This window comes from Hypomesus transpacificus, chromosome 19 (assembly GCF_021917145.1).
Source record: "Hypomesus transpacificus isolate Combined female chromosome 19, fHypTra1, whole genome shotgun sequence".
NCBI classification, from domain to species: Eukaryota; Metazoa; Chordata; class Actinopteri; order Osmeriformes; family Osmeridae; genus Hypomesus; species Hypomesus transpacificus.
Window position 1 is genome coordinate 10424933 of NC_061078.1, and position 21320 is coordinate 10446252.

The following is a 21320-nucleotide window of genomic DNA, read 5'->3' on the forward strand; positions in this document are numbered from 1 at the left end:
CCATTATAAGTATTTCATATACATTAATTGCAATCGACCGTCAAGCTTTCTGTGTGTCTGGTGTCTTCTTTGTGCATTCCACAAGTACCACACCGTGTAGCCCGGTCCTGCTGATGCCATTGGCAGGATTTTGGAATGGACGCACACTCATTTTCACAACAAGCAGTTTGGTGAGCATCATCTTGCTTTTCACATTGAGTGACTCAGTACTGAGAGCAGGTATATGCATTCATCAGTACTCATCAGTAGCTTTTTTTATCTGTCACTCTGCATGCTACACACATGCTCATCCATGTAGAGGTAGTGAATACTGTTTCTGTAGGGAGGGACTTGCTCTGTCTAAATTGTTGGAGGTGACCCGCCTCACCCAATTTCTTGCTTATCACACCATATAGACAGGTCAATTTCCAGAGATGGACTGAGAAGTTAAGCCTAAAAAGCTATTAAGAACTTGAACCTGAAGGCGGACATGACATGTACTGCATTGCACAAACAACAGTAGCCTACTATACCATCTATACCAATTAGTCCCAGGTTTTTACTAAGTGGAGGACAGGGGGTGGTACATGAGGGGTTGTGGTTTCTGTCTATGTGTCTGTGTTCTTGTGTGTGCAAAGAAAGTGTGTGTGTGTGTATATGTGCATTTGTGTACGGTTGTGTGGGCGTTTCTATTGAGTAGAATTTTCCTCACCTCTTCCTTCACCCTTGGAAGAGGTGTGCGACTCAATTGAACTGAATGCATGCATGAGATATAAGCAATCAAAGAAACACTGGTTAATAGGTGATTTCATCAGTGCAAAAAGTTACTATGTGTATGTCTTGAAAAGATTTCAGCATTTCTTAGTGTACGTTTGATCAAATCCTGTCTTGGTGAAAACCTAGCAGACCATGTTTTCCTGCGGTAGCTCACCTGGTTACCACTCAGTTTCCTGTCCACTTCAAAGCTAATATAGAGATGTTACCATGGCACTGCTGGTTTTATGTAACAAATTGCAGCTCAGATTTGTTTTCCATTTGAAAACTTATATAAAGTAGTTTCCATGGCAATTAGAGTTGCGAAACAAATGGTTGTTCAGAGCCATGTGTGTTGCTTTGTCCCCATCAAGGTTCAACTTGGCTCTGGCCTTTGTCTAGTTTGGTTTGGTGAATGTGCTTTCTCTGTTTGTGAATTTATCATCAACAGACACTTCTGTACCTACTGTACGGCTTTCACAATAACATATATATTTTTGTTAGATCAATACTTGGGTGAACTTCAGGCAAAAGGTGTGGGCATCATACATTTTTGTTACAAAATTGGGATCTATTTGACCAATGGTTTGAACTTTTGGCAATTAAGTTCCTTTTTGTTTACAGATAACCACCCCAAAATCTTCCTAAACTTTACTGCAACAATGCACGGGCTAACAGCCCCCCCTTCTGGATCCTTTTGGTACCACTCTTCTACCTCTCTTTAAACAATAACAATGACCAGACGAGACAACAATAATGTATGTTCATGTAGTTGTATTTGATATGAAGTATACAAACAAGCACATGCCATTTTCCTTCTTAGCGACTAAAGCATGAGTGTTGATATGCTGGCCGGGTCTGGGATAATGGTAGAGGTAGCTGTGTTAGCCTTCTTAGTTGGCGGCCAGGATCTGGTCAGCCCAGGCGCGGAGCTCGGTGACGCGAGCGTAGACAGCAGGGGTAGAGGTGGAGCAGCGGCTGCTTCCCCAGGAGACAATACCGACCAGGGTCCACGCGTTGTCCTTCTCACAGACCAGGGGTCCACCAGAGTCACCCTGAGATAGAGAGGGGGCAAGAAAAGGGTTAGACTCGTCAACCATGGGATACTAGGGAACACAGTTCAAGTCTAAAAAGAAAGAATGAAAGGAGCAAATCTACAACGGAGGGAACACAAGGGGTACACAGGCAGACGGATTCAAAGAGGACAGGGTGTGAAGGTTTACGAAAGGCGTCTGTGAAGTAATGTATTCAGCTGTAAGTTTATATCATCATTTAGCAGACCTTTTTATCCAAAGCAACATACATGGAGGGATTTGAACCTATGACCTGCTGGTCTGCTGTCAAATGCTCGACTGAGTTACATCCATCTGCCCATGACAGTACAATTGAAGGAAAGGAGAAAAGAATGAAGCCCAGATCCTGTAGATGAGAGAGTGGGCTGGAAGAGCTCACCATGCAGGAGGTGGCTCCAGCTCCACCAGCGCAGATCATGACGTCGGAAATGTTGCTGCCCCAGTGCTTCTTACACGCCTCGTTGGACAGGAGGGGCAGGGAAGCCTGCTGCAGCAGGTTGGGAGTGTTGGGGGCTGGATGGGTGAGAGAAAGAAAAAGAGAGATTTACCTCTGTTTTAGAGGCACTGAATGCGTATATATTTCTTTATACAGGGTGTTGGGTGACAGAAGCAGGGATCCTGAGGTTATGACTCGGCTGGCAAGGACTCACCGTTGTAGCGGGTCAGACCCCAGCCGGAGGTCACGCAGGTCATGCCAGGGGCAAAGACATCGCTGGACTCAGCCAGGCACACAGGGGACACGGTGCTGCCGAGGGTCACGGGCCTGGACAGTTTGATCAGGGTGATGTCGTTGTTGATGGTACTAGGGTTCCATTTGGGGTGAGTAAAGACCTTTGGGAGTAGGTAGATGAAGAAGAGGTGTGTTCAAGTGACAGTTTAAACGTAGTACACTAACACATGATACTAGTGAAGGATGGAGCTTTGATATCGTACAAAGAAGCAGTGGATAGATGGGACTCCAACAAAAGGCTCTTGTGTGTTTGGGATAGGCTAGGGTTTTAGCTGTTCCTACATTTGATTGAAAGGTTCAGTCCACCTTCAAAGACGTAAGACCGCCTCAACCTTAAAAAGTAGTTATCGCTTGATGGTTCACTCAGGACGATGAAACCAAAGGTTTCAATTGGAAAATTACTGATTTACATGCACCTGCAATACTTGACATTTCTATCAGATACCAGGCCTAATAATTGATAGATGTCTCATGGATAGAGAGGCATTGTTGTATGCCTACCTTAGCAGGCTTGATGACCTGGATGGACTCAGTGTTGCTACCGCTGCCCTTGTTGTGCTCTCCCAGGATCACATTGTGAGAAGTCCTGAAATACAGCAAAGAAACCATGGACCCTTTCTCATAATATCAACTCATGTCAAGGGCCCAACTGCAAAATGTCCACCTTTCGAAATACTTTCATAACACACTTCATAATACTTTGTTTTCAGTTGCAGTAGTTTGTTTGGAGGTGAATATCTAGTAACATTTAGAAGCATGTATGCAGCTATAGTTTATCTGTACTTAAACCGTTCCTTGGCACTAGCCACTAAAATACAGTCATAACTGTACACTTCTAGTTCTTGACTGTCTGCTGAACTTACTACATGCAGTATTTGTAAGCTGCTTTGAATGAAAGTGTCTGCTAAATAAATAAAATGTTCTATGTAGATATGTATCTGCTAAACAGTATCTGAGGTGGCGTCCTCACCTGACGTTGCAGTGAGCGGCGGTGACAACCCAGTTCTCGTTGATCAGGGAACCTCCACAGAAGTGGAAGCCATTGGTTTGCTGAGGAAAAAGAAGATTGAAAGAGTTATGCTGGCTATAACTAGGCCTCTACTCAAAGATATACCTCTAAAAACAAATAACATTACTTCCAGAACAATTTTAGACCATGTGTTTGTGTCAAGTGAACAACTTATTGTAAGCACAATTTTGTCAAAAAAGAGAAAGAACTTGTTGTATCAGAGGGTGGCATTGACTGGAACTCACCTGCAGGGACACCTGCCAGGGCCAGGAGTGGGGCACGGCCTCCTCACCGTTGACGATGCGGGCATAGCCGGTCACCTCGGGAGAAATGGCCGGGGTGCCGCAGCCTGGAGAAAATGAAAAAGTGGAATTATGGCGTACACATGGGTATTTGACTGCATATCAAGAGGTCCTAGGTTTAAATCTACCCCCACATCTAATTTTGGATGAAATTGTCCCCTGATTGAATACTTTTTTTTACATAACTCTATTTGCTGATGTCTACCCTAATTCTTATATTCAATTTTGTTACGTTTGGATAAATACATAGGCCAGAATTTAAAAGCTGAAAGTAAAAAGCTAAAAAGGCCTTTTGTACACGAATGACAGTAAACTCCACAACAGCAAAACGCTTAGTAACAAGTTTACCATAGGCGGCGCTGACGAATGCGAGGCAAGACACAAACCAGAGGAAAGCCATTGTGAGAATGTACAGATCTGGGAGTAGGGGACCCTATTTATCCAAAAACCCTGTCCCTGGTCCGCCAATGGGGAGGCCAGAGTCTGTTTGGCAACTATCCGGCTCTGGGTGAACCTGGAAAACCTGTAGCAGCTGCTTATCAATGTTGGCCCATCAGATTATTCGCAGGATCTTCTCAGGAACACATTTTGTCCACATGTGGCTTGGTGCACCTTTCTGTGAACATTGGTCAGTACTCAGTTTCCTTCCACACTGACATCTTCAGTCATCTCAATAGAATAACGTAATGCTTTTATTCAGACTACAATCCTGACAGACATGATTGTGTTTTTATTGTCACTGCAGTATCACTAATGTGGGCCATGTTTTTCTGGTATATATATATATATATATGATATCATATTTTGAATATGTTGTCTGTTGTGTAGTGTAATTAAAGTGGCATTTCATGACATTCCGAGTATTCTCATTGTATGACTTCTTTAGTTATCTGAACATTAGTAGGTATTCAATAGGTCACCACTTCATCTGTTTGATATTGCAATATTCCACAACCATTACTGTCAACACAATTCATTTCCTTACATGGTTACTTTTCTTATGTGAATATGCTTACATTTTAAATCTTATGTTTTCTGTTATTTACATAATTATTTCACATTTACATGTATTCATTTATCAGACTTTTATTCCCAATATAATGTACAAAAGTCCACATGGTAAGCGCAGCAGACAATCAAGCATTTAGAATGCCCAGTTCTCTCACCATTATAGGGAGTTATGTCAAAGGACAATCTGTGTCGCAAGACCTGTTTTGTAAAATGTTGCACTGTTGAGTTGGGATGTTGATGCACTGTGCCTGGTGAAATACAGACCGCTCCCTGGCACTAACCACGGAAATACTGTCCAACCAAACCCTTCTGATCCTTGATTATTATTTGCACTATTTACGTAGATGTCTATGTGTATGAAAGCATCTGCTATTTAAATACAAATTTAAATACCTCTAAAACTATTGAACCTGAAACTGCTTGCTTTCAATTTCAAAGAAATTTACTTGAACACTGAAGGTTCTGCCATTACAAAATGAAAACCCTTCAATCCATAGTATAGTATGAATGTTAAATATCATGATTTAAATGTATTCATGTTCTTAAAGTAATTGGTAGTATAGTGCAAAGTAATGTAGTAGTAAAATAATTCATAATGATGTGCTTTTTCTTGTTACTTTGTAAACCAATAAAGGCATGTGAGAAAATGGTCTATGGTGAGAAAGAGTGTCTTTGAACAAACTGTTCAGTGATAATATGATCCTGAACATCAGAATAGCAAGGTTTGATTATGGTAGATGTAATGTCAGAAGTAACTTGTTGAAGGTCAATTGAAAGCCTTTGTGTTTGTAGGCTGTGGTCCTCCTGCCATCCAGCCTGTCATCTTTGGCTAAACAAATCAAGACAACAATGTTGCACACTCGGGAGTTACACTGTAGTCAAATGTCATAATCTGACCATGGGGTTCTATCATTAGGCTGTGGCTCACATGCCGGCCAGCCTGTCATCACCGGCTATGCCCGCATTGCCAACGGTGAGGAGGCCGTGCCCCACTCCATGCCGGGATCGTACGCCGGCGTCACTGAGCTCTGTGCCTGGGCTGACTAGGTCATTGCTGCCAACTAAAGGTGTACAAACTTGTTTGTACTACTTTGAAACCAGTGAAACAAGTTTCTAGTCAGTATTATTGTTTCCCTTTTTAACCAAGGGATTATCGTGAATGTTCCTAAAATAAAAAATGTACAATATAAAGATGTCTTGTATAAAATATTGTGTTAGACGTTGAAATGTGCAGATGTAAACATAGTATTATCTGAGTCATGACTAACCAAAAACCTGACCAAGGAAACACAGCGTACTGCAGTTAACTATTTGATTGAGGGTATGAAGGAGGAGCAGAAATGTTTTAGGGTCTTACCCCTCTGCACTTTTTGCAAAGGAATGACATAGCACAAATTGTCCATTGTTGGGACAATGACTAGGTTTGGTCCAAAATCAAATGCTTAAAGAAGCACATTCATCTAATAATTGAAGACTTAGTAGACAAAAGAAAGAATATGTAGTGGATATGGTGCTCCCACCACATCCACAACAGGCTTTTTTCATAATGAGGATTTTGCATGTACAATACAGTATGGGTAGCATTGCATATTTCTCAGGACAAGTCAATGTCCTGGGAATGGGTCAGGTGTGTGCTACAGTAGTGACCTTGTGTTGTGTACTTGTCTTATCAGTACAACACGTACAAGCATCAGTTAACATGTTAATACTTTAAAACTGTTTGGATGAAAATGTTTAAAAGAAAACATTCTCCTGAAGCCCTACCACAGTTATTGAATTGAATCTCAGTCCAAGAATCATAATTTGAGGAACCTTCCAGGCTGGAAAAAAGCTAGACTGTTTATCGCTTAGGTTGGAAACCAGTCCAGTTAAGTGTATTTTGCTACTGTTGCTGATCCTGACAGATTACTCACACACTCTACCCTGAGCAAGCATATTTTAAAGATACATTTAATTAAGCAAGACAAGTTACGACTGTACACTTGGGAACAATTGAAAAAATGAATTTCACTTACTCCTCAATGGTAAATATCAGAAAAGCATTGTGACTGCTAAGGCCATGGTCTATTTTTATGGAAAGGATGATGTAATCTTTCCATTGCAAGCTGTACAGTATCCCAGAAGTCAACAGATAAGATACGTCTGGCCCTCAGGTATAAAAGACCCTCAGAAAAGGAAATCCCACCAAGCTTCAAACATGGCCTGTCTCCTGATCCTTTCCTGCCTTGCCTTTGTTGGTGCTGCCTACGGTATAAGAACTTTAAGACTTTCTCTGGTTTTGTCACTGAGTGGTACTGCTTGTAATGTTCTTACACACCTTAATGCTCAAGGGATTTGCAGTCTTTGTAGTTTCTACTAGTAGCTATACAAATACGTTTTGTATGTCTTAATGTATGCTAACCAAATTTAGACAAATCAATACAACAATGTTGCACACTCAACATTGTTGCTCACTATAGTTCTACAGTAGTCAAATGTGATAACCTGACCATGGGGTTCTATCATTAGGCTGTGGCTCACCTGCCGTCCAGCCTGTCATCACCGGCTATGCCCGCATCGTCAACGGTGAGGAGGCCGTGCCCCACTCCTGGCCCTGGCAGGTGTCCCTGCAGGTGAGGCGGAAATTGACAGTTTTGATCAATTAGCAGTCCTTTGAAATGCTCAATTTTTGTGAATGAAAAACAATTAATGATATTCAAGTAATTATTCTTACAGACTAATTGATCATAATGTGTCTGGACCTAGATGTATGTTTTATTTATTTTTATGTCATGTATTTTATTGCAGGACTACACTGGCTTCCACTTCTGCGGTGGCTCCCTGATCAATGAGAACTGGGTCATCACTGCTGCCCATTGTGGTGTGAAGTGAGTACTGTATTACCTGTTATGGTCTCCATTGTGACACAGATCATTATTTTTGTGATACAGCTGTGTACTGACAAGAAAGGTCTGTTTCAGGACTTCTCACCGTGTCATCCTGGGAGAGCATGACCGCTCTTCCAACGCTGAGGACATTCAGACCATGAGGATTGGCAAGGTAAAAAACAACAAGCAAGCTGCACAATACTTAGTAGAATGAAATCATTTCTAGCTGGTTGGTACTGTGGACTGGGATGCTGACTGGGGAAATATGATTTGACTGACAGGTCTTCAAGCACCCCAAATACAATGGCTTCACCATCAACAACGACATCACCCTGATCAAGCTGGCCAGCCCTGCTCAGATGGGTCTCCGTGTGTCTCCTTTGTGTGTTGCTGAGACCGGTGACAACTTCCCTGGTGGCATGAAGTGTGTGACCTCTGGCTGGGGTCTGACCCGCCACAATGGTAACGTATAATCTTCATCTCAAGGTCATGACGGCACCAGGTATATTTATGTTTTAGGCCGCCTAAAACTGTGGAACATTTTTTATTTTTGTGACTTTTATGAAGGCACTCTGTTCTTGTTATAGAATTAAAAAAAATGCTTATATAGGCTTTTTATTTCTTAACTTTTTTGTTAATTTATTATCCTTTATTAATGGGTTATTCCATTGAGTCACTTTTACATGAATGCCCGGTGCCTTTCTGTAATCTAAATATAAAATGTTCTGCATTCAAATCATTTGTTTTTAACAAATGCATTTGTTGACTTCATGAATGTATTTGGCACATTAAAATAAGATTCCCCTCCCTCCAGCCCCCGACACCCCCGCCCTGCTGCAACAGGCTTCTCTCCCTCTGCTGACCAACACTGAGTGCCAGCGTTTCTGGGGCAGCAAGATCACAAACCTCATGATCTGTGCTGGTGCCTCTGGTGCCTCCTCCTGCATGGTGAGACTCTTTCAAACGTTGTCCCCGAAGGATTCTACCAAGAGATGATGTCACAATACTTTGAACATGTTTTAAACATATCCTTGAAGTCCTGTGCTTGGATTATTGGATGCAGACTGAACTCAAAGTGTATTTTTTGTATTTCAGGGTGACTCTGGTGGCCCCCTGGTCTGTGAGAAGGCTGGTGCCTGGACTCTGGTTGGTATCGTGTCCTGGGGTAGCGGCACCTGCACCCCCTCCATGCCTGGAGTGTACGCCCGCGTCACTGAGCTCCGTGCCTGGGCCGACCAGATCATTGCTGCCAACTAAAGTTGTGATCACTACAAAAAAAATAATTTTTGTCATCAATAAACATCTTTGTTTATCTAAGATTGTTTAAGACTATGAAATTATTCACTCGTTGTTGACCAGCAAAGCATGGAAGGCAGACATCAATACAGCTCATATTAGCATCTAAAAGGTGAGTGCGAATAAATGTAAATATAAATAAATGAACAGTATTAATGCACACAAAATCATCTTTTAAAATGTCAGTTTAAAGACAACTTTGTTTGCAATTACCCCCCAAGAAATTAATGAGAGTGTGATAAAATTACAATGTTCTATTTGAACAAAATTACATTAACGCTATTAAGGTAAACTGCACAAAAAAATAACAACAACAACTTTTGTCTAAATCTTTCCTTTTAATCATGACTTCAATTCTCCATCAGATGAATAAACCTTACACATTAGCCTCTTGATCATGAGTAACATTTTCTGTTTCATTGCATTGTAAATTCAAACGGAAGGGATTATACATATGTTAGAATACATAACAAATGAAATCACACACAGGAATAAAGAATAGACTCACCCATTAAGTCTGCATATATTTTTGGTCTTATAGGAATAAATATACCTATAACACTATGTTCAGTATAGTCAGACTTGGTGGGCAATGGGACTAAGATGGGGTGGAGGGGGCAGTGGATTGTACTAAGTGCGTCCATGGGCACAGTCCTGTCCAACCCGGCGACAGGAGCAATAGGCTCCGTAGAAGCGGCAGTGACAGGTGTCACACGGTTCACAGCAGGCCAGGTGGTGGCCCTGCTGGCAGAACTGAAAGTGGGGGATACAACGTCGAGGTGAACGCATAGCTCTGCTCTGGAGCTGCACTGCCTCAGCAACATCCTGGTGACACAATGCACACACACGTGCATAGACACACACACACATGCAAACACATACATGCACACATGTATACATACACACATACAGAAAACAGACAAAACAAATACATACATACAACATATTAAACTTAGTTCCGAGGCTTCAGTCACATTATACAAATAATGTATTGTTCTTATAATTTATAATACTTTTGTTTTGTCTACCAGATGATCTGCTATTATTATCATTTTTATAAAATCACATTAAGCATTTGTGACGTGCAGTTGAAAAAAACACTCTTTGTATCATAGTAGATTTGTAGCACACTATTTTATGGTCTATATTCTAACACATATCTATGAAACTTATTACTCTGATTCTTGAAGGCACTATTTTAATTTACAGACTATCACAACAATATATCAAAATAAAAAAACAATTATCATATACATAAAAAATATGAATCCAAAATAAATAAGTGAAACAAGTATTGTGGGCTTGTCATCTCATCCTGTCAAATGCCGTTAAGTTGCTTAAACCCACTTATTGTCCATCTAAATATATATGGTCACTACATGATTACGTTACTCATACACATTATGCACACACACAAACCTCATCATAAGATCCTGTGTCCACCATCATCTGCTCCTCCTCAAATTCAGTTCTGAAATGCACTGGATCCATACTGGATTCGGAGCCTTTCCCTATGGAAACACAGTTTTCAGTTAAGTTCCTCCCTTTTTATTTCCCCATAAAATAAACACGAATCTAAGAAACTGATTGGAATCAGTGAGCGGTACAGTCGGATTTTAAGGCATTTTAGTGTTTCTCACATGAAAGTACAGTATTTGTATGCATTGATCATTTCCTGATGCTATTTGTAACTGTGCCCTGGTTAAACGAATGTATTTTCAGTTAAAGTCTGACACCACTAACCTATATCTGGGAGGAAAGAGTCCTCGCTCCTTCTCAGGCTGGGATGAGTGTCATCCAAACGCATGTCGCTATGGACCAGCCCAGATGCCACGTGGATGAGATTGAGCGTCCACCAGAGAAGTATCATTGAGTTGAGCATGTTGACCAAATGCAACAATCCAAAGTAGATTTCTCTATGAGGAAAGAAAGGATGGGTTTGATGGAATGCACACACTGTAATTTTCAGTCACAGTCTCATCATGCAGTTGTTTAAATTGACCGGACATCAGAGTCCCATGTCAAGAACAAATGACAAAGATGGTCAACTGGCTAGGACATACACACAGAGAAAGAGAGGAAAACAAGATTTTTCCAACGGAAAAAAAGATGACAGAAAGACAACGCAAAGAGAGAGAGAGACCCAGAGAGAGACAGAAAGAGAAGTGTCAAGTAATTCCTCTGACCTGTAGTCCAATGAACTCCTCTTCTCCATTTAGAACTCTGAGGGTTTCTTTATAAAGAGCCATCCTTGATCTATTGCAGTGGTGGTGGAAGGGGAGTGGTCATCATGAAGCCTCTTTTTCAACCTCAAGAGCCTTAGGGCCCATAATACGCACACACAAAAGTCAACAAAAAAAAAATGTGGGTGGTGCGATTGATGTTAATATAACAAAGATCACCATTAGAACACTGTCCTGTGGTTTGACCTCAAGGACATATACAACTTGACTTGTGGCATGCACAGAATTGGTAAGTGCAAGTAAGAATCATCAGTAATGAATCAACTGATTAATCAAATTGTGTGTTGGAATCAAAGTTTGTGTATTACAAAAACATGAAAATGTGTTTTTACCACAACAATGTTCTGTAATGTCAATAATATTTATAAACTGGGTCTTAGGTGTTGATATGTTGTGCTGCTTGAAAAAACTGAAATACCTCACGTGCATGATAACAGGAACAAAAAAGATATTAGGTATCCTCTGTGTGTCTTTGGCTCACCTAATTGTTTTCTCTGTGGACATGTTGACATATTGATCAGAATGTTGTGGTTCACAGGAAAAGAAACTGCGTCATTCTGGTTCTTCCATTAGAAGGCACCCACTTAGTGTTGGAACTGGAACATCTTCAGATATGAGCTAGTTCATCCACCATATATGCCACTTAACCTCTTAGTGAAATACCCAGAATCCAAATCACTGTCACATTGTCCTGTAATGAAACTCAAAATAGTGCACTCAGCACAAATCAAATAAATGTTTTATGTGTGCACATAATATACGTGGATTAAAGTGGTTATTTTAGCTGTGATACATCGTCGTCGTCATCTGCCGCTTGTCCGGGGATCGGGTCGCGGGGGCAGCGACCTAAGCAGGGAGGCCCAGACTTCCCTCCCCCCGGCCACTTCCGCCAGCTCTTCCTGGGGGACCCCAAGGCGTTCCCAGGCCAGCTGAGAGACATAGTCCCTCCAGCGTGTCCTGGGTCTTCCCCGGGGCCTCTTCCCAGTGGGACGTGCCCGGAACACCTCACCAGGGAGGCGTCCAGGAGGCATCCTAATCAGATGCCCGAGCCACCTCAGCTGGCTCCTCTCGACGCGGAGGAGCAGCGGTTCTACTCTGAGCCCCTCCCGGATGACCGAGCTTCTCACCCTATCTCTAAGGGAGAGCCCGGACACCCTACGGAGAAAGCTCATTTCGGCCGCTTGTATTCGCGATCTCGTTCTTTCGGTCACTACCCATAGTTCGTGACCATAGGTGAGGGTAGGAACGTAGATCGACTGGTAAATAGAGAGCTTCGCCTTTCGACTCAGCTCCTTCTTCACCACGACGGACCGATGCAGAGCCCGCATCACTGCGGACGCCGCACCGATCCGCCTGTCGACCTCGCGCTCCATTCTTCCCTCACTCGTGAACAAGACCCCGAGATACTTGAACTCCTCCGCTTGGTTCAGGATCTCCTCCCCGACCCGGAGATGGCACTCCACCCTTTTCCGGTCGATTACCATGGCCTCAGATTTGGAGGTGCTGATTCGCATCCCAGCCGCTTCACATTCGGTTGCGAACCGCTCCAGTGAGAGCTGAAGGTCACGGCCCGATGAAGCCAACAGGACCACATCATCCGCAAAAAGCAGCGACCCGATCCTGAGGTCACCAAACCGGACCCCCTCAACACCCTGGCTGCGCCTAGAAATTCTGTCCATATAGGTAATGAACAGAATCGGTGACATAGGGCAGCCCTGGCGGAGTCCAACCCTCACCGGAAACAAGTTCGACTTACTACCGGCAATGCGGACCAAACTCTGGCACCGGTCGTACAGGGACCGGACAGCCCCGATCAGGAAATCCGGTACCCCGTACTCTCGGAGCACCCCCCACATGAGCCCCCGAGGGACACGGTCGAACGCCTTTTCCAAATCCACAAAACATGTGTAGACTGGTTGGGCGAACTCCCATGTACCCTCCAGGACTCCGCGGAGGGTATAAAGCTGGTCCACTGTTCCACGGCCAGGACGAAAACCACATTGCTCCTCCTGAATCCGAGGTTCGACAATCCGACGGACCCTCCTCTCCAGGACCCCTGAATAGACTTTCCCAGGGAGGCTGAGGAGTGTGATCCCCCTAAAGTTGGAGCACACCCTCCGGTCCCCCTTTTTAAAGAGGGGAACCACCACCCCGGTCTGCCAGTCCAGAGGCACTGTCCCCGATGTCCACGCGATGTTGCAGAGTCGTGTCAACCAAGACAGCCCTACAACATCCAGAGCCTTAAGGAACTCCGGGCGGACCTCATCCACCCCAGGGGCCCTGCCACCGCGGAGCTTTTCAACCACCTCGGCGACCTCAGCCCCAGAGATAGAAGGGCCCCCCCCGATGTCCCCAGACTCTGCCTCCACGTCGGAAAGCGTGTTGGTGGAATTAAGGAGGTCTTCGAAGTATTCCTTCCACCGATCCAGGACGTCCCCCGTCGAGGTCAGCAGCGCACCATCCCCACCGTATACAGTGTTGACAGAGCACTGCTTCCCCCTCCTGAGCCGCCGGATGGTGGTCCAGAACCTTTTTGAAGCCGTTCGGAAGTCATTCTCCATGGCCTCGCCGAACTCCTCCCATGCCCGGGTTTTTGCCTCCGCGACCGCCAAAGCCGCGTTCCGCTTGGCCTGCCGGTACACATCAGCTGCCTCTGGAGTCCTACCAGCCAATAAAGTCCGATAGGCCTCCTTCTTCAGCTTGACGGCATCCCTCACCTCCGGAGTCCACCACCGGGTCCGAGGGTTACCGCCGCGACATGCACCGACCGCCCTGCGGCCGCAGCTCCGGTCAGCCGCTTCAACAATGGAGGCCCGGAACATGGCCCATTCGGACTCAATGTCCCCGGCCCCCCCCGAGACATGATCGAAACTCTCCCGGAGGTGGGAGTTGAAGCTCCTTCTGACAGAGGGTTCCGCCAGACGTTCCCAGCAGACCCTCACATTACGTTTGGGCCTGCCAGGCCTGACCGGCGTCCTCCCCCACCATCGAAGCCAACTCACCACCAGGTGGTGATCAGTTGACAGCTCCGCCCCTCTCCTCACCCGAGTGTCCAAGACATGCGGCCCCAAGTCCGATGACACGACTACAAAGTCGATCATCGAACTGAGACCTCGGGTGTCCTGGTGCCAGGTGCACATATGGACACCCTTATGCTTGAACATGGTGTTTGTTATGGACAAACCGTGTCTAGCACAGAAGTCCAACAACAAAACACCACTCGGGTTCAGATCGGGGGGGCCGTTCCTCCCAATCACGCCCCTCCAGGTCTCACTGTCATTGCCCACATGAGCACTGAAGTCCCCCAGGAGGACGAGGGAATCCCCAGGAGGAGCGCTTTCCAGCACCCCCCCCAGAGACTCCAAAAAGGGTGGGTACTCTGAGCTGCCGTTTGGTGCATAAGCACAAACGACAGTGAGGACCCGTCCCCCCACCCGAAGGCGGAGGGAGGCTACCCTCTCGTCCACCGGGGTGAACCCCAATGTACAGGCGCCGAACCGAGGGGAAACCAGTATTCCCACCCCAGCTCGACGCCTCTCACCAAGGGCAACTCCAGAGTGGAAGAGAGTCCAGCCCCTCTCAAGGAGACTGGTTCCGGAGCCCACGCTGTGCGTCGAGGCGAGGCCGACTATATCTAGCCGGAAACTCTCTACCTCGCGCACCAGCTCAGGCTCCTTTCCCGCCAGCGAGGTGACGTTCCACGTCCCCAAAGCTAACTTTTGCAGCCGAGGATCGGACCGCCAAGGCCCCCGCCTTCGGCCGCCGCCCGTCTCACACTGCACCCGACCCCCATGACCCCTCCTGCGGATGGTGAGCCCACTGGAAGAGGGTCCCACGTTGTCTCTTCGGGCTGTGCCCGACCGGGCCCCATGGGAAAAGGCCCGGCCACCAGGCGCTCGCCATCGAGCCCCACCCCCGGGCCTGGCTCCAGGGGGGGGCCCCGGTGACCCGCTTCCGGGCAGGGGCAACTGAGAACCATTGTTGTATTTCTTCATGGTTGGTTTTTTGAGCCACTCTTTGTCTGGTCTTTCACCTGGAACCTGTTTGCCTTGGGTGACCCTACCAGGGGCATGAAGCCCCCGACAACATAGCTTCCAGGATCACTAGGACACGCAAACCCCTCCACCGCGGTAAGGTGGTGACTCAAGGAGGGGGCTGTGATACATTCATTATATAATTCATCAACAATTTTGCAGTACAAAATGTAGGCCTTTATCAACTCAAATGCATCTGTTAGATGAATAAAACCTGGCCCAGGTTCATTGTAATTTCTCCATTTTACTATTATTGGGAAACGTGTCACAGGAAATGTCATGCAATGAACCCAAAACATTGATTTGGATGCTTATAGCATATGTTCAAAGTTCCTCTATCTGGTTACTTAAAGGGTAATGCCACTAATAGTTATTGGTAGGCCTGGTGATGGAAGGCTTCTCTCAATATTATTGTGCAATTAAGACCAGTACAGGATGTAGCCTGGGTTTTTGTTTTGCTAGAATATCTTAGGCAACAATACAGCAAACATAATTATAAAAAAGAATATAAACATGTTTTCAAATGGTCTCTTCATAATCTCTCAGAAAGAGGGGGGGGGGGGGGGGGGGGGGGGGATACGTGCCGGTGTGGGGGGTACATCATGCCAGAGCCTTAGAAAAAGAGGTAATCTTTTTCTATGACTCTGCATCATGCGTGCGGATGGCGTCCCGGCCCGGGGGGGGGATGTCTGATCATAATTATATCTGTGTTCGTAAAACGTATGTAGGCACACGTTGAAACTAGTCAAACTTTTGTCAATAAAAAATAGACAGGCTACATTGCTTTACTGAATGGTTATTTAACGTGAATGCATGTTGAATCAGATGTGTTGCTTGTGCTCACGTTAGATCCCAACTCACTAAATCGTCAAGAAATACAAATCGTATCTAGTTTTACAGTAACGTCATACTTATCAGATGATGAGTCACATGGTTATACCCAGCAAATCACGTGCCTGTCACAGCCGGGTATCTACTTGCTTGGTGCTGCAGCTTTTTAACTAGCTAGCTAGCTAGCTACGGTAGCACTGTATTTTCTAGTAAAAAATACTCGTATTCTAAGTCGTCGACATGCCTTTCTCGGAGCTGTATTTCAATGTTGACAACGGGTATTTAGAGGGATTGGTAAGGGGGTTCAAGGCTGGAATTCTATCCCAGACGGACTATTTGAATCTTGTCCAGTGCGAGACACTCGAAGGTGAGTCAATGCTAGCAAGGAACCCTTCAAGTGTAGCAAAGCTATCTTCGTACTACTAGCTGCCTGTAAATTAGATTTGCGTCGTTTCAGACATTTGTCGTTGCTGCCTAAAATTATTTAAGGTAATCCTAGATGATTGTGTGCCAGCGAAATGTATTAGACTACCTGGATATACCTCCCTTAAACACACTACGCTAGCCCAGCGTTGCTAACTAGCGAATTACTCGCTTAACGCTAGCAAGCTAAGTAATTAATTGAGCAAGCTTGGCCTGTTTTGAGAAGCGACTCAGAAGTATTCCCTGTACTTCATTTCATTCTGAAATCAGCTAATTTAGTTTGGTCTGATCGCACATTGTTTCATAAATGTAACCTACGTTTTTACACCTGAAAATGCCGTTTGATTGCAAGCCCTACAGTTCAACCAGCAGCCACTAGACAGGACTGTCATTCCTGACCCCATGACTACATTGATAAACATGGGGATTTTAAGAGGAAACGAATATTGCCCAATGACACGCAGCAGTGTAGCTGTCATGTTGCCATCTGTGCTTAACATAAGGCAGCTTTTAAAATTATAATAATAAAACATTGTTAAAAGCATTTACTAAACCAGCCTTTGGACCCTTTCCCTGTCTTACAGACCTGAAGCTCCACTTGCAGAGCACCGACTATGGGAGCTTTTTGGCCAACGAGGCTTCTCCTCTCACTGTCTCTGTCATTGACGACAAGCTCAAAGAGAAAATGGTGGTTGAGTTTCGGCACATGAGGAACCAGTCTTATGAGCCACTTGCCAGCTTCATGGACTTCATCACGTAAGTTCCCCCAGAATAATGCCACAGATACCACAGCATCTGGTCCCATGTTGTTGTGTTACCATGTGTTGTGCAGTGGGTTCAACTCATGGTTCACAGTGGTGCTCATTTTACAGTAGGAATAACCTTGTAGGATATTTAACCTACGATGAATCATCCTACTTACAAATGATAACCCATTCTCACGGAATTACTTGGACTAATGTACTTTTTTACTTAATTTAAGATCCTTATATGTTTATTGTTTGCAACTTCCTGCCACAGTAAATTCTGTGTTTGTGTAAACCTACATGGCAAGTAAACCGGATTCTGTTTCTGCCTGAAGCTTTTATTGCCTTTAAAGACAAAAAGACAGAAATCCAAGCTTCAATTTCAAATACATAGGTCCTTCAGATTGTTACTTAGTCCACTTGTACTGAGCTTTACTCACTTATTTTACTCTGTCACCACAGTTACAGCTACATGATCGACAACGTCATCCTGTTGATCACAGGCACTCTGCACCAGCGTGCCATCTCTGAGCTGGTGCCTAAGTGCCACCCCCTGGGCAGCTTTGAGCAGATGGAGGCTGTCAACATCGCTCAGACCCCAGCTGAGCTCTACAATGCCATCCTGGTGGACACTCCCCTTGGTAAGAGCGGGCGAGGACTCGTGTGCCAGTTCAGAGCATAATCATTGTTGATTTACCACTTCTTATTCATCAGAGAGATGTATTGTGGATACACGTAGTGGCTTCCTGTATTTATCTGGTGTCACTTCCTGAAAAAGGGATGTCTCGTTTCCTGTCGTGTGCATAAGGGGGCGCCAGTGCATTGGACGTGTTTAATGGCAATTTCAGCAAAATCCTTAGCATCTTTTAATTATTTGTATTTTATTCATTATTATTTAGCTGCATTTTTCCAAGATTGCATATCTGAGCAGGATTTGGATGAAATGAACATTGAGATCATCCGTAACACTCTGTACAAGGTGAGAAGCATGATTTACACATGGATAGTATGACCTATGGTCTGTGACTGCGTTTGAAACCAGTGTGAATTTATGTGAATCAGTCCTACGTGTTCTTCTTCAGGCCTATTTGGAGGCTTTCTACAAGTTCTGCTCCAACCTGGGAGGAACCACAGCAGATACCATGTGTCCCATCCTGGAGGTCAGTGTGTTTCATGAAGAACTTCATCTCCTTAGTCTCATGAAGTATTTCCAAACATAGTGGACCCCATTCATTGTGTCCACTTTTGAATATGTGCACCTATCTTCAGTTGGAATACCTTAAACTCAATATACAAATAGATCAATAGATATCTATTTAACCTCTACCTTTTCCTTGGTACCCAGTTTGAGGCAGACAGGAGAGCCTTCATTATCACCATCAACTCATTTGGGACCGAGCTGTCCAAGGAGGACCGGGCCAAGCTGTTCCCCCACTGTGGCAAGCTGTACCCTGAGGGTCTAGCCCAGCTAGCCCGCGCAGACGACTACGAGCAAGTCAAGGCCGTGGCCGACTTCTACCCTGTGAGTACACATCAGATGTCAGGAAAAATGACACACGCTACACTGATACCAGACCTCTTTACAGTTAGGCTTGAACAAGAATGTCTGATCGCCTCCAAAAACCTGATTTTGAATCATAGATCATACATTTTCCCTCCACTCCACCAACAATAGGTCTTAACATCATGTATTCTAACAGTTTTAGAAACATGTGGTTCCCAGTGCCTCCCCTCTAACAAGTACAGTTTATCCTTCCTTTTCTCCCTTTCCCTGCATTTCTCAGGAATACAAACTGCTGTTTGAAGGTGCTGGCAGCAACCCTGGGGACAAGACACTGGAGGACAGGTTCTTTGAGCACGAGGTAAGACACGGGACGCCATTTTCTCTCTCACTCCCAGGACAGACATACGTATATTATCACAAACTGTCTGACACACATACACACACACATTAAGATTTTAAACCATGTGAGTCTTATTTTACACTGCCAGGAAACTGTTGAGAGGAGCTGTACCAAGACTTCCAATGTACTTGTTACAAATGGAAAATTAACCTGACCTAGAACACACACACACACAGTGACCATACACCTAACGAACCTAATGAGGCCAATGTGCTTATGCTTATTTTCTCCTGCGTATGGTATTAAATATATTTTTGATGGATGGGCTTTTTCTCTGTAGGCAGTGTAGTCAGTGTCTTTCCCCTAGCTGCTGGCTCATCTGGTGGTAGAATCCTGCTTTTCCTTGACAAAAATATCAGCGGCCCGTACATAGACGTATACTGGCACAATAGCAAGCAAAATCTTAATGGTCAACCCTGCTTTCCAGTGCTCTAATGTCTGATCTTCATATTAACCTGCTGATGATGTGATGTTCTCTTCAGGTGAAGCTAAACAAGCTGGCGTTCCTCAACCAGTTCCACTTCAGCGTGTTCTATGCATATGTCAAGCTGAAGGAACAGGAGTGCAGGAACATCGTGTGGATTGCTGAGTGCATTGCCCAAAGGCACCGTGCCAAGATCGACAACTACATCCCCATATTCTAACCTTCCTCCTTGACACCCCCCCCCCCCATTGTCTGTCTCTCTCTCTCTCTTTCTCTCTCTCACACACACACACACACACGATTACTGTCCATCTCCACTGCCTGAACTCTCACATTTTTCTTGCATTCTTTATTTACATCAAAGCTGTCATACCGCCTATTACATCCTGACTCTGAAAAAGAAATCGCTTCTTGGTATAAATCAAGAACATTGGGAGAGAAGGAAAAATGGATGGCCTATTTGCAATTTATATGTAAAGAACAATGTTTATTTGTGTGTTTACTGATGCATACAGAATGATTAATGAGCTCTAATCAATTACTGTTTGGTTTTTTAGTGAATTGGCTCTAATTACCACCCATTCCTCACTCAGATGTGAATTTGTAACGTAAACTGCACCCAATATTGGTTTAGAAAAAATATCGTAACAGTTACAGACAAATGACCTCTGAGGGGGTGTATGTGTACCCTCCTGTTTAGTGTGATTGACTGTCCGTGTTGAACAAAAATTGTAGTTCTAAAGCAGATCCTAATACGTTTATTTGCTGCTTTCTCCTCTCACATGACCAAAACCAGTAGCAGGGTTCTGCCTGTGGTAGTTGGAGCCTGGCTGCCAAACCTAGCAGCCACATGTGAAAGTTACTGGGCTGCTGCTTGAAGGCTTGTCAAACAACACTCCCCTAAACTCATCAGGCAGAGCTGTTTAGTCCATAGAGGTCGTGTCCGACTGCACCACAAGGGCACATAGATCCCCTTTTACAATACATCCTCAACCCAGGATGCAGATGACGAGGCCTGAATATAGCAGGGCAGATACATGGTCTCTGTACACATGAAAACATTCCATTGTTTAGTATTGGTATGTCTTAATAGTCAAAGGTGAAAATCAAAAGAAGGATGTTTTTGTTGTTAATTTATTCAATGGTATGGTCATGATCTTTTCTGAAAGTCAAGAAGGCTCTTGATCAGTTGGCTAGAGTGTGGTCTGTACAGCTTACCTCAATGGAAAGTTGGACCACAGATAAATCCCTTGTTAACTTTTTCTTCAAAAGTGTAAAAACACAAAACGTAGGATCAACTGAATCATATTAACACCCACTCCTGGTAGTTGTCGTTCTTTGAAGCTTCAATGCGTGTTGACTGTACTTTCCTTTGTAAATGAGTAAACTATTTGACATCAGATGATTATGTCTTTGAATGGGAAGAAAATATTGTATGTGCTTATAGAAATATGTAATAATAAGTATACAGCAATGATGTGTACATATATATTTAAGATTGAATACATAATTGACTCATGCTTGTTAAAAAAACATGTAATGCTGTCATGGTGTATGGAGTTGATGTCGAATTTGTGCAATGTGTGTTGTAAATGTCATGAGTAAAAATGTGACAGAATTTTGACTGTTTTTTTATATCGTGTTTTTCGTGTGGACAGTGGACACAAACTGCTTTCTCTGGACCTCTCATAAACT

General features: G+C 44.3%; 4 protein-coding genes across 4 annotated transcripts; 2 read left to right on the plus strand and 2 right to left on the minus strand.

The window, feature by feature from the left end:
- Positions 1–1489: 1489 nt before the first annotated feature.
- Positions 1490–4275, minus strand: ctrb.3 (chymotrypsinogen B, tandem duplicate 3). The gene is made up of 7 exons (XM_047041967.1): positions 4195–4275; positions 3790–3893; positions 3506–3585; positions 3037–3121; positions 2456–2636; positions 2185–2318; positions 1490–1787 (listed from the first exon to the last, which is right to left on the minus strand). Exons 1-7 carry the CDS (start codon positions 4244–4246, stop codon positions 1626–1628), a joined length of 798 nt encoding a protein of 265 aa, XP_046897923.1. The 5' UTR covers positions 4247–4275; the 3' UTR covers positions 1490–1625.
- Positions 4276–7042: 2767 nt separating this feature from the next.
- LOC124481850 (chymotrypsin A-like) lies at positions 7043–9041 on the plus strand. Its single transcript, XM_047042100.1, has 7 exons — positions 7043–7106; positions 7366–7469; positions 7645–7724; positions 7818–7896; positions 8006–8186; positions 8539–8672; positions 8820–9041. Exons 1-7 carry the CDS (start codon positions 7055–7057, stop codon positions 8979–8981), a joined length of 792 nt encoding a protein of 263 aa, XP_046898056.1. The 5' UTR covers positions 7043–7054; the 3' UTR covers positions 8982–9041.
- A 328-nt stretch (positions 9042–9369) lies between these two features.
- Positions 9370–16895, minus strand: LOC124482146 (agouti related neuropeptide). Its single transcript, XM_047042525.1, has 6 exons — positions 16870–16895; positions 11745–11859; positions 11207–11338; positions 10764–10936; positions 10440–10531; positions 9370–9845 (listed from the first exon to the last, which is right to left on the minus strand). Exons 3-6 carry the CDS (start codon positions 11233–11235, stop codon positions 9651–9653), a joined length of 489 nt encoding a protein of 162 aa, XP_046898481.1. The 5' UTR covers positions 11236–11338; positions 11745–11859; positions 16870–16895; the 3' UTR covers positions 9370–9650.
- Positions 16227–21243, plus strand: atp6v0d1 (ATPase H+ transporting V0 subunit d1). Its single transcript, XM_047042524.1, has 8 exons — positions 16227–16495; positions 17136–17307; positions 17760–17938; positions 18197–18276; positions 18380–18457; positions 18643–18819; positions 19082–19159; positions 19684–21243. The coding sequence occupies exons 1-8, from the start codon at positions 16369–16371 to the stop codon at positions 19843–19845; spliced, it is 1053 nt and encodes a 350-aa protein (XP_046898480.1). The 5' UTR covers positions 16227–16368; the 3' UTR covers positions 19846–21243.
- Positions 21244–21320: the final 77 nt, after the last annotated feature.

What these genes read in the sequence shown, in the direction of transcription:
- LOC124481850 (XM_047042100.1), top strand. Translation starts at nt 7,055, where the DNA reads ATGGCCTGTCTCCTGATCCTTTCCTGCCTTGCCTTTGTTGGTGCTGCC. An exon ending in CCTGGCAGGTGTCCCTGCAG is followed by an intron (nt 7,470 to 7,644) that starts GTGAGGCGGAAA and finishes ATTTTATTGCAG; the next exon opens with GACTACACTGGCTTCCACTT. An exon ending in GGGTCTGACCCGCCACAATG is followed by an intron (nt 8,187 to 8,538) that starts GTAACGTATAAT and finishes CCCTCCCTCCAG; the next exon opens with CCCCCGACACCCCCGCCCTG.
- ctrb.3 (XM_047041967.1), bottom strand. Translation starts at nt 4,246, where the DNA reads ATGGCTTTCCTCTGGTTTGTGTCTTGCCTCGCATTCGTCAGCGCCGCC. An exon ending in GGGTCTGACCCGCTACAACG is followed by an intron (nt 2,319 to 2,455) that starts GTGAGTCCTTGC and finishes TCACCCATCCAG; the next exon opens with CCCCCAACACTCCCAACCTG. An exon ending in CTGGAGCCACCTCCTGCATG is followed by an intron (nt 1,788 to 2,184) that starts GTGAGCTCTTCC and finishes TCTCTATCTCAG; the next exon opens with GGTGACTCTGGTGGACCCCT.
- atp6v0d1 (XM_047042524.1), top strand. Translation starts at nt 16,369, where the DNA reads ATGCCTTTCTCGGAGCTGTATTTCAATGTTGACAACGGGTATTTAGAG. An exon ending in CCTGGTGGACACTCCCCTTG is followed by an intron (nt 17,939 to 18,196) that starts GTAAGAGCGGGC and finishes ATTATTATTTAG; the next exon opens with CTGCATTTTTCCAAGATTGC. An exon ending in CCATGTGTCCCATCCTGGAG is followed by an intron (nt 18,458 to 18,642) that starts GTCAGTGTGTTT and finishes CTTGGTACCCAG; the next exon opens with TTTGAGGCAGACAGGAGAGC.
- LOC124482146 (XM_047042525.1), bottom strand. Translation starts at nt 11,235, where the DNA reads ATGGAGAAGAGGAGTTCATTGGACTACAG. An exon ending in AGGAGTTCATTGGACTACAG is followed by an intron (nt 10,937 to 11,206) that starts GTCAGAGGAATT and finishes CTTTCCTCATAG; the next exon opens with AGAAATCTACTTTGGATTGT. An exon ending in CTCTTTCCTCCCAGATATAG is followed by an intron (nt 10,532 to 10,763) that starts GTTAGTGGTGTC and finishes GTGTTTCCATAG; the next exon opens with GGAAAGGCTCCGAATCCAGT.